The following is a 16,538-nucleotide window of genomic DNA, read 5'->3' on the forward strand; positions in this document are numbered from 1 at the left end:
CCCTGAAGACCTTAAAAGAGCGTACTACAGGGATACTGCCACATCGATGTTCATAGCAGCACAATTCACAATTGCTAGACTGTGGAACCAACCCAGATGCCCTTCAATAGATGAATGGATAAAAAAAAAATGTGGCATTTATACACCATGGAGTATTACGCAGCACTAAAAAATGACAAAATCATGGATTTTGCAGGGAAGTGGATGGCACTAGAGCAGATTATGCTTAGTGAAGCTAGCCAATCCCTAAAAAACAAATACCAAATGTCTTCTTTGATATAATGAGAGCAACTAAGAACAGAGCAGGGAGGAGGAGCAGGAAGAAAGGATTAACATTAAACAGATACTTGAGGTGGGAGGGAAAGGGAGAGAAAAGGGAAATTGCATGGTAATGGAGGGAGACCCTCATTGTTATACAAAATTACATATAAGAGGTTGTGAGGGGAATGGGAAAATAAACAAGGAGAGAAATGAATTACAGTAGATGGGGTAGAGAGAGAAGATGGGAGGGGAGGGGAGGGGCGATAGTAGAGGATAGGAAAGGTAGCAGAATACAACAGTAACTAATAGGGCATTATGTAAAAATGTGGATGTGTAACCGATGTGATTCTGCAATCTGTATTTGGGGTAAAAATGGAAGTTCATAACCCACTTGAATCTAATGTATGAAATATGATATGTCAAGAGCTTTGTAATGTTTGGAGCAACCAATAAAAAAAATAAGTAAAATAATAATAATAATAATAAAGAGTAGACAGAGACAAGGTGCAGAGGCAGGGAAGGTGGTAGAGTGGATCTTTGTCCAAGTGGCCACGTTTATTTATAATAATAGGTCACATTAGGTCATTAGTACCAATAACCACATTATTGTTTAGAGTAGCAGTAAGGTTGCTTATTCTGCAGTTACATTTCATAGTTACAATGTGCAATGCTAAGAGCTTTGTGCAGTTCTCAAGAAGGTCCATTGTCTGAAGTTAAGGTTAGGCGGGCAGCTCCAAGGGCACTGGAGCTTGGTGAAACACTGTATCAAGTAAGCAAGTTCCTGTGTTCCTAGGAGTTTTGTGCCTAAGATTAAGGCCCAAGCTGATAAGACTCTATAATGGAGGGCATTACCATAGCAACCGGGCATCCTATGCCTTTGCACAGAAACTTTCCCAGGCACCAAGCATGCCACAGCCATGAAGTCATCCAGGACCCCAGTCCCAAACACAGAACCCCTACAGGAACCAGTAAAAAGTATACACAGACTTATACAAGCTTAAGGAGTTTTTGTTTGTTTGTTTTGGGGAAAAAAAAAAACAGGGAATGATAGAAAGAACCTAAATATTCACCAGGAATGGTAAGTGTGTCAATCACATTTTACCTTTATCTCCCAAATGCAGCAAAGAATGTGGAAATTTATGGCACACCCATACTACATTACATATAACCTACAAGAATATTCATGGATACATGTCTCATCAAATCAGGAACATCTTTTAATGTGTGTTTCACTTTTAATATGATAAAAGACTTGAGATGATAGAAGTTCAAACCAACAGGCAAACTTACTTAAGAAAAAAGAAGAAAACCAAAAACAGAGAAGAAGATTGGAAGGAAAGAGTTATCAAAAAATGTCCTGAATGGAACATGAGTTCATATATTCAAAAAGATTCTTCTCATGACCAGGCCCAACAAGATGAAACAGAGTTCCTCAAAGTATTTCTTCATGTGGAATACAGAGAAAATGCTAGAAGCATGGGCAGAGACTTGGGACCGAAATCACTGGCACTATTGGAAGTGCTAGGACTTCTCAATAGCAGCTCAATCAATGAAACAGCTTTTGCAATTTTGAGGGAAAGCAATTTCCAGCCAAGATTCCCATGACAAAGCAAAAAAACATTCAAAAATAACGGTGAAATGCTGACATTTTCAGACTTGAGAAATTTCTTGGTTTCATTATATTTTCTGTCTGTTTTTTCTCTTTGAGATAAGGTTCTCCCTATGTTCTTCAAAATCCAGGGCTCAAGCAATCTTCTCACCTCAGCCTAATGAGGAGTGGGAAACTGCTGTCTGGTGGGTGGCTTCAAAAGTTCTTTGAAATGTCTCACCCTTCCATTGGGAAAGACAAGTGGAAGTGCTGAGATAAGCTGTGCATGGGGGCACACATCGAAAATCTCAGCAGCTCAGGAGACTGAGGCAGAAGCATTGTGAGTTCAAAGGCAGCCTCAGCAACAGGGATGCGCTAAGTAACTCAGTGAGATCTTGTCTCTAAATAAAATACAAAATAGGGCTGGGATGTGGCTTAGTGGTCAAGTGCCCTAAGTTCTCAACAACAACAACAAATTAGTGCTGAGATAGTAAATCAGACGAGGGATATCGTATTGTAGGAATCTGGATCCAACTTGGGTTTCTTGCAGGATTAGAGCACTTTGAAGAAGTTTTACTAATAACTGTTGAAAACACAAGTCTTGAAACTAAAAGATGCCTCAATGTATGGCTCTCTGTAATCTACTTCCATGGAGGTATGTGGTTATACTTCAGAAAGTGGGTGAAGCTTGGGACGATGAAAACATTCCAGAGGATTTAAATTCTGAGATGCCTCTCTTCTCTTCTCCTGGGAAATAATACTTGAGGAGAAACTATTTAGATGGAAGATTAAGGTTTTTTTTTTTTTTTTTTCTCTCTCCAAGGAGATGCAGAACACAGTGTAAATGTATATATGAGTCAAATGAATCAAATTTCCATATACAGCACAGACATATGAATGAGATGACATGGGTCTGCCTCTCATCACTTCATCCCAGGAAAGGCAAGAGTTGTGACAAGGGGAACAGGTATGGCTACTGTCATTAGTAAGATGAATACATCCCTGTTCCCAGAAACCTCAAGCATGCTTTCAGGATAAAAGAAATAAGTGTAGATATCAAAAGCCTTACTGCCTGCATTGTGATGTCTCTGGATGTATTGAAATGCAAATGGCTGGAGTTAGGGCCTGAGAGCTTGGCAGTGGGTAGGTACATGGAGCTAAATGTAGGAACCACAGCAGGGAAAGAAATTTTCCAAGAACAGAAATGTCAGATTTTGTAACAGCAAGTGCAATTCATATACTCAGAATCATATAAACACCAGATGTACACATCTCCCTGGTTTTTGTTTTTATGTTTATTTGATTTTGATGCTGGGGATTGAACCAAGGGTCACATAACCACTAAGTCACTTTCCCACCCTTTTTATGTTTTTTTCCTTTGAGACAGGGTCTTAATAAGTTTTGATGTTGGCCTTGAACTTGTGCTCCTCCTCCTTCACACTTTCATCACTGAGATTATAGGCACACCTGGCTGCCCCAGATTATGAAAAGATATATTATTATTTTTCCTTTTTTCTATTTTCATTGTTTATACTTCATATAATTTTGTACTTGTAATTTGATCTCTGTCTTTCAGGGGGAAGGTCTTCACATTGTATGAGTTTAACAATCCCCAAAGTACTCCTGCCATTAAAAGAACAATGAATACCTGATGAAAAGACTGATGAAAAGGATAGACTAATGAAAAGCAGAAAGCTTAAAATTGTCTGCTGCTCAAAGAGAAAAAGAGATAACCTGTGGCACAAAATGGACAGAATTGAAATACAGGAAGTCAGCAGTTGATCCTATTTAGATAAATATTTTATTTTGGGGGTGAGGTGTAACTCTGTGGTAGACACTTGTTTTATTGTGCACTGGGTTCTGCTAGCAGAGCTGCAAAAGAAGGAAAGCAAGAAAGAAACGGAAAAAGGGAGGGAAAGAAGAGAAAAGAAAAATACACATACAAAAATATATACATATATACGAAAACAATATATATATATTATAAAAAATAAATTTTTCTGTGGTTGTCAAAATGAATCAAACAGTGATAGAGTGGGGTGAAAACTGTCTATTCGAGGTCTTAGAGAACAAATTCACTGTTTAAATCAAACTCCTACTTTTCCAGCACTATTCAATAGCCCATAAACAAATGAGGGGGAGGGTCACAGACTTCCTTATGCTTGATGTGTAATTTTAAGATGCTCAAACAGACAAGAAGCACATGAAAAATATGCTCAAGGTAATTGTACATTAGTTGATGGTACGAAGCCACACACTTTATATTGGTTAACCGTTAATCTCATAAATGTCATATGAACTTATAAAGGAAGAAAAACATTTTTAACAAAATAATACAGAGTGATTTAGGCATAAGAAGAAGTATTGACACACAACAGAACTTAAATAAACCTTGAAAGCATCATCTAAGTCTTTCTCTCTCCCTCTCCCTCTCTTCTTCTATCTCCTTTACCTCCAGTAAGTTAAAAAAAAAAAAAAAGAATGATCGACAAAATATGTATGCTATTTTTATATTTATCATGAGTGAATGTGCAATTTTCTCTTTGAGTAAGCAACTTTTGGGATGTGTGTTCCTGGAAATCTTTCACATGTCAAGCATAAGGAAGAATCTTGAAGTGAGAGAAAGACAACAACTACAAGGCGGGCAGTGGATTCTAGTGCATTTCTACTAGAAGACATAAAGTTTCAGAGGTGGAATCCCAAAACTACAACTCTCCTTCCTCTAACTTCCTCTGGATCAGGATCGCAGAGCAGAATTTCTCTGGAAAGGAAGATTCCTTTGCATTCTTGGCATCTTGTGGTTGTAGGGCACATTTAGTGAAGCTCCATCTGTGTCCCCAAGACTCATTATTCCACTCTTGTTGTCCTTCCTTATTGGGGACTTCCATTTTTGGCAGAAAGGAAGTTTTCCTGTTTTACTCAATGAAGCCGAATCTGGTGGGCAGAGGTAGGAGAAGAATGCTGCCCTGAAGTCTGAGCTGGTGTTCCCCCAGACTTGCTCTTAGCATCACAATAAATAGTTCTGGAGTCTGCCTCAGAAGAGAGATCATTCTTGACTATGCAGCCAGGGACTGGCTTTTCCTCCAGTTGGCTTATCTTGACACCTTTAAACTCAGTAAGGACAATAAAGAATGATGTGAGGGCTTCCATAGTTTGGAAATTTTGCGGGGTCTATTTTTTTCCTTCTTTCAAAATGGGCTTTCTCCTCAGAATCAGTAGTTAGCAAATACTAGCATATATTTTTTTTTAATGTCAGATGAGATAAAACCCTTTTTTTTTTTTTTTTTCCGGTACTGGGAATTGAACTCAAGTCTCTCAACCCAATGGAGCTAAAATTCTGTGAGAGTTTGGTGTTGTTTCTAGGCCACCACCCCAAGAGGTACTTAAAGCAAGTTAGAGCACTGAAGCATGGTCGACAAACTACCTGGGTGTGTATGTGAGTATGACTATATTTACTCCTTGGTCATAAGAAAATGGCTCAGAGCTACAGTGTTTGCTGTGTGGTAGGGGCTATTTGCTTGTTCTTTGCAGGCGGGCTGCAGCATTCATCTGGATTACAGTAAGCAGAAATGTGCACAGAACTTGTCTACCTGTATTCTTTCATAAAGTACCTTAACAAAAAAGATAGGATATCTTCTTTAGAAACCGTGGGTCAAATGGCCCCCTACATGTCTTTCACTGTGGATGGAGATACACACACACACACACACACACCCCAGGGATTTGGAATTGTACCTTTAACCTCTGAGCCTCATCTCCAGATCTTTTATGTTTTATTTTGACACAGAGTCTTGTTAAGTTGTTGAGACTGGATTTGAACTTGCTATCCTCTTGCTTCAGCTTCTTGATTACAGGTGGATTACAGTATGTGCTTGCACTCCTGGCTTGCTCTTGACTTTGAACTCTGCTCTCTGATCCATAATTAACAACCATTCCTCCGAGCTTAATGCTCTTCAGGCACTATTACAGACCCCTGGGATATACCCCATATGAAATTGTTGCAAAAGTTAACAGTCACAAGAATCTTCCCTCTCTTGATGGAGTATATTGTTCACTGTTTAAAATCTGGAGGTGAGGATTAGGGGAAAACAGGTAGGAGAAAAGGAGGTGGGACAGCGCATTAGGAACCAGTTTTAAAGAAGGTGAAAAGCAAAAGCCTATTCTAAGAGATCAGAAAGAGATAAGGGACTGAACCCCTAGAGATGTTAGATGGTTTATATGCCCAAAAGGTCTGTTGGGCTGCTGTGAAGGGGGAGATTTTTTACAAATTTATACAAGCACTCCTGAGAGATATACCTGCTACATTCCTTAACTTTTGCAGAACTGAAAGAACTCCAGTAAAAGAAGACCAGGCTGCCACACTTTGGAGGTCTCCTTTACTCTTGATGCTTCCTGGGCCCAGGGCACATGGGATGACCAAACCTGTAGAGTTAAGTAAAAGAAAAGTTAAATTATAGTTCGTTATGTTGCATAAGTACTTAAATGTATCTAACTGTAAGTTGTTTTAAAGAAGGTAAAGAAGGCTGCTTTTTGCCTTCTGTTTTTTTCTTATTGATTTGACAGTACAACCTGTAGAGGCCATCAAGAGGAGGAAGTGTTAGAAGAGGACTTCTACCCACCCAGAAATACATGTTTCAGAAAAAGCAAGGGTCTGACAAGAAAGAGGTATGTAGTGCCTGTCTTTGGTAGTGCCTATATTTGTCTGCGAGAAAGTGAAGACTGATTGAAGCCGTTAAGACTTGGCCTTCTGAGACAGAGAAGAAACCAGAGTAGAGAAGAAGAAAGTTCATCAGAACAAGATGCAGAAAATGGCCAGGCGCTGTGGTGCATACCTCCCAGAGGCTCTGGAGTCTGAGATAGAAGGATCGAGAGTTTAAAAACCAGCCTTGGCAACAGCAGGGCACCAAGCAACTCAGCGACACCCTGTCTACAAATAAAATACAAAATAGGGCTGGCTCAGTATAATAAAATTTATATTCATCAAATGGTACCATTAAAAATACAAAATGAAATGACAGATTGGGAGAAACAAATCACCTCACATTAGCAAAACCCTTTTTTTTTTTGGTACTGGGAATTGAACTCAACGCACTCGACCCTTGAGCCACATCCTCAGCCCTATTTTGTGTTTTATTTAGAGGTTGCCCCTGAGCCTGATTCCCTGATTTCTGATTTAAAAAAAAAAAAAAGATGCAAAAAGTGCCAGAGGTTTCTAACAGGCATAAATGTGAAATGTTCTGTATAGCCAGACAGTAGACAGCTCTGAGTGTCTCTATAGGAGTCATTTAGTAACTAACTTGAGGGGATATTTGGTCTTTTCCTGAATTCCTAGGAATCAAAATCTTCATTCCTTGTCCTGGTTTGTTTGTTTTTTGGGGGGTACAATCTAGAAATGTTTCTTGTCTAGATTTCTGGACATGTGACCTGTTTTTATCTATTTCTGCACAAATGTTACCTCTGCTAAAGTTCTATGGCTCTCTGACCTTTTAGGGGTAGGCAGGTTGTTGTTTCTTAAGCTGTCAGATGTGTGAGTAAGGTACCGTTTTTTAAGGATACTTTCTAGGAATGTCCTATTCAGCCTTGTGGCCTACATGCACTGCCTTCCCTATGATAGTTATGGAAAGGTCTGGTTAATAATGGTGAATCTTTTCAAGGGGAAAAAAGTATTAAAGAAGTACTCTGTACAAGAGGGGTCCCATACCTGGTGTTTCAGGATGGCTGCTGGTCCCATCTTCTACCCAGGGCCTTTCATCATGATGAACAACACAGTGTGGATTGTTTAGGGCCTGGTAAGGTTACTGACTTTTTCAAATTTGACATGTGTAAGTTTTTTTCGTCTTTTATCCTATTTTTTTCCCATCTACTCTCATTTTTCTTTCTTCCTGTTGCTCATTTCTTTTTTTAAATGCAAAACAGTATTTTTATTAAAAATCAGGAAAATATTGTAATAAAGTTTGTATTCATCAAATGGTACCATTAAAGATATAAAATGAAGTGACAGATTGGGGGAAACTAATTACATCATATATAGCAAAACACTTTTTTTTTTTTTTTTTGGTACTGGAGATTGAACTCAGGGCATTCAACCTTGAGCCACATTCCCAGCCCTATTTTGTGTTTTATTTAGAGGCAGGGTTGCTTAGCGCCTTATCATTGCTGAGGCTGGCTTTGAACTCACCGTCATCCTGCCTCAGCCTCCCGAGCCACTAGGATGACAAATCCATGCCTGGCTCAAAACACTTTTTATAGAAAGGAACATATAGGGAGCCCCAATAAGAAAGAAGGCAAGAGAATGGAAATAATACTGAACAAAACATACATATTTCATCAATAAGTATAAAAATCACCATCTTTGGAAATAAGAGAAATTTTAAAAAATCACATCTCAGAGACAAAATAAAAAAATGTCAATGAAGATATGGAACAAATGTATTTTCAAGAGCTAAAGATGAGGTGTGAATCATTAACGATGTATGAAAACTGGCTATTAAAATATATTATATTGGCCAGGGTTTTGGCTCAGAAATAGAGTGCTTGCCCACCATGGTGAGGCACTGGGTTTGATCCCTGGCACCACATAAAAAGCAAAACAAAACTGAAATAAAGGTATTATATCCATCTACAACTTTAAAAATAAAATAAAAATGAAAGGTACACGTTAAAAAGAAAAAAACATTTAAAAATAAACACACACACACATACACACACACACGTATATAGATAGATAATTCCCCACCACAAGCACTGACTGTACACATGAACCATGATGATACAAAAGGATATAACTTTCTCAAAATCTAGTGTATTAGATGTTAGCATACTTTAGTTTTTTCTGTTTGTTTGTTTTGTTTTTTGGTACCAGGGATTGAACTCAGGGGCCCTTGACCACTGAGCCCCACCCCAGCCCTGTTTTGTATTTTATTTAGAGAGAGAAGCTCAGTGAGTTGCTTAGCACCTTCCTGTTGCTGAGGCTGCCTTGAACTTGAGATCCTCCCACCTCAGCCTCCAGAGCTGCTGGGATTACAGGCAGGCATTATCATGCCTGGACCATAGTTGACTTTTGTTGATCTCCTGGGGATTGAATTCAGGGTCACTAAACCATTGAACCACATCCCCACTCCTTCCTTGTATTTTTATTTAGAGACAGGGTCTCACTGAGTTGGTTAGGGCCTCACTAAATTGCTGAGGCTGGCTTTGAACTTGCCTTCCTCCTGCCTCGGCCTCCTGAGCAACTGGAATTACAGGCTTGCAGCACCATATTTGGCTAGCATACTTAAAAAAATGTTCTTTTAGGTATATATGATAGTAGAGTGTATTTTGACATATTATACATACATGGAGTATAACTTATTAGGATCCCATTTTTGTGATTGTACATGTTATGGAGTTTCACTGGTTGTGTATTCATATATGAACATAGAAAAGTTATGACCAATTCATTTTATGTCTTTCCTATTCCTATCCCCTCTTCCCTTCCCTTATTTGTCTAACACAATGAACTTCTATTTTTTCTTCCTTCCCCCTTATTTTGTGTCAATATCTACATATCAAAGAAGACATTCGGTCCTTGGTTTTTAGAGATTGACTTAGCATGGTAGTCTCTAGTTCCATCCATTTATTGGCAAGTGACATAACTTTATTCTTCTTTATGGCTGAATAATGTTCCGTTATGTATCTATACCACATTTTCTTAGTCCATTCATCTGTTGAAGGGCATCTAGGTTGGTTCCATAGTTTAACTAGATTTTCCCAAAATCTAAAATATTTGGAAATCTTAAATGAGCTGCTATAAACATTGATGTGGTTGTGTCACTGTAGTATGCTGATTTTAAATCCTTTGGGTATAAACTGAGCAGTGGGATGACTGAGTCCATTAAAAGTTTCCATAGGAATCTCTGTAGGCTTTGCACCAATTTTCATTCCCACCACAATGAACCTTTTCCCCCACATCCTTGCCAGCATTTATTTTCACTGGTATTCTTGGTAATTGCCATTTGGACTCAAGTAAGTTGGTATCTCAGTGTTTTAATTTGCATTTCCATAATTGCAAGAGATGTTGAACATTTTTTTTTTCATGTATTTCTTGGCCATTTGTATTTCTTCTGTGAAGTGCCTCTTCAGTTCTTTTGACCATTTGCTAACTGGGTTGTTTGTTTTTGTGGTCTTAGTTTTTTGAGTTCTTTGTAGATCCTGGAGATAAATGCTGTATCTGAAGAGCAGATGGCTAAGATTTTCTCCTGTTCTGAAGGCTCTCTTTTTACTGTTTCTTTTGCTGTGAAGAAGCTTTTTAGTTTGACACTATCCCAATTATGAATTTGGGTTTTACTTCTTTCACTTTACAAGTCTTATTGGTGGGGGGTCAGTTCCTAAGCCAACATTATACAGAAGTGAGCCTACATTTTTTTTCTGGTAAGCACAGGATCTCTGGTCTAATAAGTAGGTTCTTAATCCATTTTGAGTTTTGCACAGGGTGCAAGACGGGGGTTTAATTTCATTCTACTGCGTAAGGATTTCCAGTTTTCCCAGCTCCATTTATTAAAGAGGCTGTCTTTTTTAAAAATATATGTTTATGGCTCCTTTGTCTAGCATGAGATAACTGATATTTGTTAGTATGATTCTATATCTTCTATTCTGTTCTGTTGGCCTGTTTGGGGGCCAGTACCATGTTGGTTTGCTACTATAGCTCTGTAGTTCTGATATTCTGATGCCTCCTGCTTCACTTTTCCTGATGAGGATTGCTTTAGCTGTTCTGGGCCTCCATCCAAATGAATTTCATGACTGCTGTTTCTATTTCTATGAAGAAATAGAAATTGCAATTTCAATAGGAATTACATGAAATCTGTATAGTCCTTTTGGTAGTATGGACATTTTGACAATATCGATTCTGTATATCCAAGAGCCTAAGAGGTCTTTCTATCTTCTAAGGTCTTCTTCAATATTTTCCTTTAGTGTTCTCTGGTTTTCATAGATTGATTTGCAAGGGTTTTTGTTTGTGTGTTTGTTTTTGTTGGTTTGTTTTTGAGGCTATTTTGAATGGGATAGTTTCCCTAATTTCTCTTTCAGCTAATACATCATTGATATATAGTACTCATTTTTAATTTTGTCTGCATCTGTATCTTCATTAGAGACACCAAACACGTTAGCCTCTTCTAGTAAAGGTAAGAGGTTGCCAGATGGTCTTCTGGGTTCTTGATGATGAGTAGTGAGTGATGTTGCCACTCTTTGGACTGCATCTGTCAGCCCCTCGTGCATATGAACCTCGGCTATAGTTTAGCTATGTAAAACTTTGTATGACACCTAGAGGTGTCCAAATAACCTTAAACTAGCATGTTAGAAAGATTTTCATATAGATTTCTCTCTCCTTCATGTACCCCAAGTTTTTCTGATCAGTGTATACCCAGCATTTGCCCTCACGTCAGAGATGCTAAGGAAAAAACATATTTTACCCAGTTTTCCACATCTAAGGTTGACTTTAGTCTGAGCCCGACATTTCTACCACTGAAATACTTCCCCAGCCCTATTTATTTAAGAAAATCTCAATCTCTCTCTCTCTCTCTCTCTCTGTCTCTCCTGGAATTGCTTCACCACTGAACAACAAACTCAGCTGCATCCCCCAAATAATCTTTTAGTTTGAGTCAGGGTCACCCTCAGTTTCCCAGCTGTCCTTAAACTCACCATTCTTCTGTTTCAGGTTTCTGGGTCATTGCAATTACAGAGCTGCACTACAACCTCCAGTAAATCATTTTTTTAGACTTCTTTATCCTATAAGTCCTTCACTGTTTATATTTTAAAGGAACCCAGGCTAGTTGTCTTATTCAGTGCTCCCAGATTGGGATTATCTGTTCAATTGTCATTTTTTTTTTAACCATCAGTATTGTTCCTGCATTGCCTATGTACCTGGTATTCATTGTTGAACTGGAAAACTTAGGGCACCCATATCCTGGTTGTCAAAGCTAAGTCTCCCCACTAAGCAAAACATTGAAAGGAAGAAATATTAAAGCTCATGGGATTGTGGCTGTGACATCTAAACCTATTGGTTGACTTTAGTCTGAGCCCGACATTTCAGTGCATAGAATAGCTGAGAAAATCATCTTTTCAAGAAGAAAATTCCATAGAGAAAAGGAAGCAAGGATGAGGCAAAACTTAAGAGACTAAAATGTTTCTCTTTTTCTCACACTTGAAGCTCTTGATATTTTCAATTACTTAATTTATCCTCATACCTTTCACAAAAGAATCTCAAAAGTGCAAAGTCAATATTCCAGTACTAAAATACAACCGGCTGAAATGAGGGATATCTTTGCAATTCTTTTTTTTTTAATCACTAAAATAAAACAAAGTGCTAAAGGACTCGTACCAAAATTTTACCCTCTGAACTAAATTTTTAAAATGCGTAGCTTCACGTCCTTTAGCAAAAACATGTTGCTGTGCCTATTTGTGCGTCAGTATATATTTTTTTCCTCCTTCCAACAACCTTGGAATACTGATGTTGTAATTTTACTTCCATGAGATATAAGTTAAATTATTGAGTTCTTCAATTTAATGTAAACATTGGTGGTTATACTGTTTTCTTTTTCTTTTATGGCAGGGATTGTCTTCCAGTCTATTTTCTCTGCCCAAACTCAATGTGGCCACTCCTGCTCTGTTGTATTTTATCTGCTTGATTATTCAATTCTCATTTCTTTGAGGAAGAATGGCAGAGCAAGGCTTAGAACTGACCATTTTCACATTTTTTTCACAGCTTACAGACAAGATATATCATCAGAACCATCTCATTCACAGAAGGCAAAAATAGCTCACATCCATGTCTATGTTCATGTTACAAGTCTAGCATGTTAGAAAATATTTTTGTATGGATTTCTCTCTCCTTCGTGTACCCCAAGTTTTTCTGACCAGTGTATACCCAGCACACAAAAAAAGAGTAAGAGAAAAAAAGAAAGAGGAAGCAGGGAAGAGAGAGGAAGGAAGGAAATAAAGTAATCTACATGCATAACTGTTCTGTCTATGCAGAAAAATCTGCATTCCCAGTTTAACCTTACTCTTCTTATTCTTGTAACTTTGGTTTTGTTTTTTTCTTGTTTTACTTATTGTGACATGAGCAGTGAACAGAACAAGCTGGAATGCTGGCCACCCACAACATAATCTCTGGTATAGAAAATAGATTAATTTTAAAAATCAACTAAAATAAACAAGGCTGTGTCCATGAAGAAGCAAAATATATTATCAAGTTAGACAGCAAAGAGTCCCTTTAGATAATGCCATGCTTGAAGAACTGAATGGTGATGTTTGGGGTGTGGAACAGCAGAATCAAATGTTGGCCAATGTTGTGCATCAAAGTTGTGTGTATGTTAGTTTACTTTGGGTTTTCATAACAAAGACCATGCAATGGATGTCTCAAAAGATAAAAATATGTTATATTTAGTTCTGTAGATCAAAAGTCCAAAATTGAGGTGTTGGCAGTGCCTCTTTCTGAATGTGTAGAGAAGGATCTGTTGTAAGAGGCTTTCTTCTAGCCTTGGTATTTCCTTGGCTTGTGGCAATATAACTCCAGTCTTCACAAAGTGTTCTGTTTGTATGTCAGGAACATTTTCCTTTTTCCCAATCCCTCTCTCCTATCCTTCCTTCCTTTACTTATTCAATTACTTATCTAGGGCCTCATGCTTTCTAGGCAAGTACTCAACCAGTGAGCTGCATCTTCCACCCTTTTTATATTTTTTTTTAAATTTTGAGATGGGGTCTTCTAAATGACGGGCCAACATTTTCCTTGATTTTCAGTGGTCCTGCCTCAGCCTTCTGCATGGCTAGGATTAGAGGTGTCTACCCCCATGCACCCTCCTTTATTTTCAATCACTTTTTATTGTTTACTTTTTTACATTTTTTAATTCTTAAATGAAATACTTGCTTCCATCTATTTTATTATCTTTATTTAATAAAGTATATAATGACACTTTAGCACTACTGTCTCGATCCACATTTTGTTGGAAGCCTGGAAATGTTTTTGTATCTTTGTGCAAATGTCAGCATAGTAAAAAGAGCAAATAATAGCATTGTAATATTAAGGAAGTGATTTGCACTTCATGTATACCTGAAAATGGGTTTGAGGCAATGCTTTGTTCCAACAGGCATTTGTAATACCTTCATTTCAATCTTCAATAGCTTCTGATGTCAAAGAAAAAAATCAACCAGGTATTACATATCTACTGTAAGTGTACAACACTCAAAGAATTAAGGTGTCTATGTAATGTAACTACATAAGTGTGTGTTCTGAATACTGTTATATAGATCTCATAATATATAGGAAAATATGAAGAGAGAGTCTAAAGGAATGAAAAGTTAATAAACAGAAAAAGGAAAGTAATAAATAGACTACACAGCAATAAGAAGAAAGCACTGCTATTCACTGAGTAACATGAAAGTACCGCTAGTGTTTTAGATGAAGGGAAACTAAATCCAAAGGAGACTCTCATTCGTGTGATATTAGGAACATAAAAACTTAACTTGAAGCTCAGAGGACAAAATAGTATTAAATTGGGTTTAGGATGAGTAACTGAGAGTGGCCCCTTAGAATAACTATGAACATATTTTCAATCTTGATTTTTGAAGCGTGGTTTAAGTTCATGCATTAAAAAACTTCCAGTATGTACATGTAAGTTGCGTGCATTTCCAAGAATAAATTTTGCTGTCATTTAAAACAAAACTAGTCTTTAGTGAAGTCAGAAATAGAGTGGCCTCTTTCGGGATCAAGTGCATGGACAGTGACTTATGATTAATAATGAGCATACAGGAAGTTTCTGATTTTGTTATTTTTTCCTGTGTCCTTGGAGTCATGGTCACAAATTTGTCTTAACTGGATCTGTGTTTTAGAAGAAATAAAATTGGACAACTCTCACAGAATTGTTGAAAGACTTGAGATGTAGCCTTCTGACATACCTGGAATAATGCTGGGTTAAGGAGTAGGAGAAACTAGGTACAAAAACTGCTTATGCAGATAGCTTAGGAGCTGGGCCCAGGCAGTGGGTGTTTGGGCTCAAACATAGGCATTCTGTAGCTAATGCAGTGGCAGCTTGTCTAAGCAGATGCATCCTTCTAGCATCTGACTGAACAAAGTATCAGTATATCCAGCCACTAGGTGGCCACCTCCTTGAGCCAGCTCCAGCTGCTTCCGGAGCAGGCATGCCAGGAAAATCTGAACTTTGCCCTTCTGCTCATTAAGGCCTATTACCATACATACTCACACATATCCTACAATTAGATGCTAAAGAAGCTGAGCAGAGTTCATTACTACCTTCCAATTCCAGAGAATTTCATCTGGATTCAATCCCTGCTTGTGGACATAAACTCCCTTAAACAATAGAAATCACTGCTCACCTCTTTGTGGGACAGCTCAGCTCTCAAATATACTCACACTCCCTTTGTGTTTGCTTTTGCATTAAACCTCGTCTGCTATTGAAGCCTCATTTGTCCTGAAATTCCTACAGTGATTGTCAAGAGCATGGAGGGTTTGTGCAGAAATCTGTGCTCCAAGAGATCTCCTTGGATCCATGACTGGCATCAGTGCCAAAACAGTAATATAAAACTAATCAGGGTTAGGGGTGTAGCTCAGTGGTAGAGCATTTCCTGACATGTGTGAGGCCCTAGATTCGATCCTCAGCATCACATTTAAATAAATAAAATAAAAGATCCATTGACAACTAAAGAATATATATTAAAAAAAGAGGAGGTTTTTTTTTTTTTTAATCAAATAAAAAATCTGTCAGTACTCTTAACTCTCACTGATGACACTCTCAAGATCTTAAAATTGAGGAACATTTTAGTCATTTCTGTGCCAAAAGTGCCTTTCCCTTATCACCGCACCTGTGAAGCACCAAGTATAAGTACAAATGACAGAGACCAAAGGAACAAATTATTCAAAAACCTGATGTGACTCACTTTCAGGACAGAAAATGGTGATGGGCTAAAAAGCAAGGGTCTGGAATTATAGGATTCATTTAGGATAGGACAGGGGAGAGCTTCTGGGTTCATTGTATTGGGGTCAGCTGACCTATTACAGTGAGTGGTCACGAGCTAGTCAGGTATGAGTTCCTTTTGTGTTCTCCCTATTTTCCCTTCTGGCTTCTCTCTGGCTGAGGCCTGGGCTTTTAAATGACAAAAGCTTCAATTCTATCCCAGAGAAAACGGGTGGAAGAACAGCTAAAGATGGGAAAAGTCCCGGGTCCTATTTGCTATATCCTTAACCATGAATGCTTTATACAGTGCATTTCTGATGTTGCACTCATATTTGGAAGTCTCATCTAATGGGTCTAACTGCAAGGATTAACATAACATGTTTTGCTCCATATTTTAATGGAGAATTAACATCCAGGCTCTCATTGCTATTTAGGTAGTATAGTAGGGACACATGACATTGTAATTTGTCCAAAAATTCCAATGATCAGTACATATATGTGACATTTAACTTGATACTTCTCCTTAAGAATCTCCATTCATAAAGGGAGACTGACCATTTTAAAATTTTATACTTTTATGATCAATTATATTCTAGAATAATAGTTTGGCAAAGAAATAGAACAGTGTTAGATAAACAATTTACATGAATTTTTTAACAACTGTTATACTTTTCTTTTCTTTTTTGAATATTGGGTATTGAAGCCAGGATGCTTAATGAGTGAACTGTATCCCCATTCCTTTTCAT

At 37.9% G+C, this 16,538-nt stretch overlaps 1 protein-coding gene across 2 annotated transcripts in view; it reads right to left on the bottom strand.

Moving 5' to 3' along the window:
* Nucleotides 1–16,538, bottom strand: part of LOC107144117 (eukaryotic translation initiation factor 1A, X-chromosomal-like) — a 63,322-nt gene that overhangs the window by 12,457 nt on the left and 34,327 nt on the right. Inside the window, exons 5-6 of one of the 2 annotated variants that reach the window (XM_015487954.2) lie at nt 6,146–6,271; nt 1,301–5,914 (exon numbers count right to left, since the gene is read on the bottom strand). In XM_015487954.2, the coding sequence (XP_015343440.2) occupies nt 6,158–6,271 (114 nt within the window). In that variant the 3' untranslated portion in view covers nt 1,301–5,914; nt 6,146–6,157. Of the gene's footprint in view, nt 1–1,300; nt 5,915–6,145; nt 6,272–16,538 lie in introns of those variants that run through there. The other variant, XM_048796320.1, reaches the window with a different exon arrangement.

This window comes from Marmota marmota, unplaced genomic scaffold (genome assembly GCF_001458135.2).
Source record: "Marmota marmota marmota unplaced genomic scaffold, marMar, whole genome shotgun sequence".
In the NCBI taxonomy this organism is placed as follows: domain Eukaryota; kingdom Metazoa; phylum Chordata; class Mammalia; order Rodentia; family Sciuridae; genus Marmota; species Marmota marmota.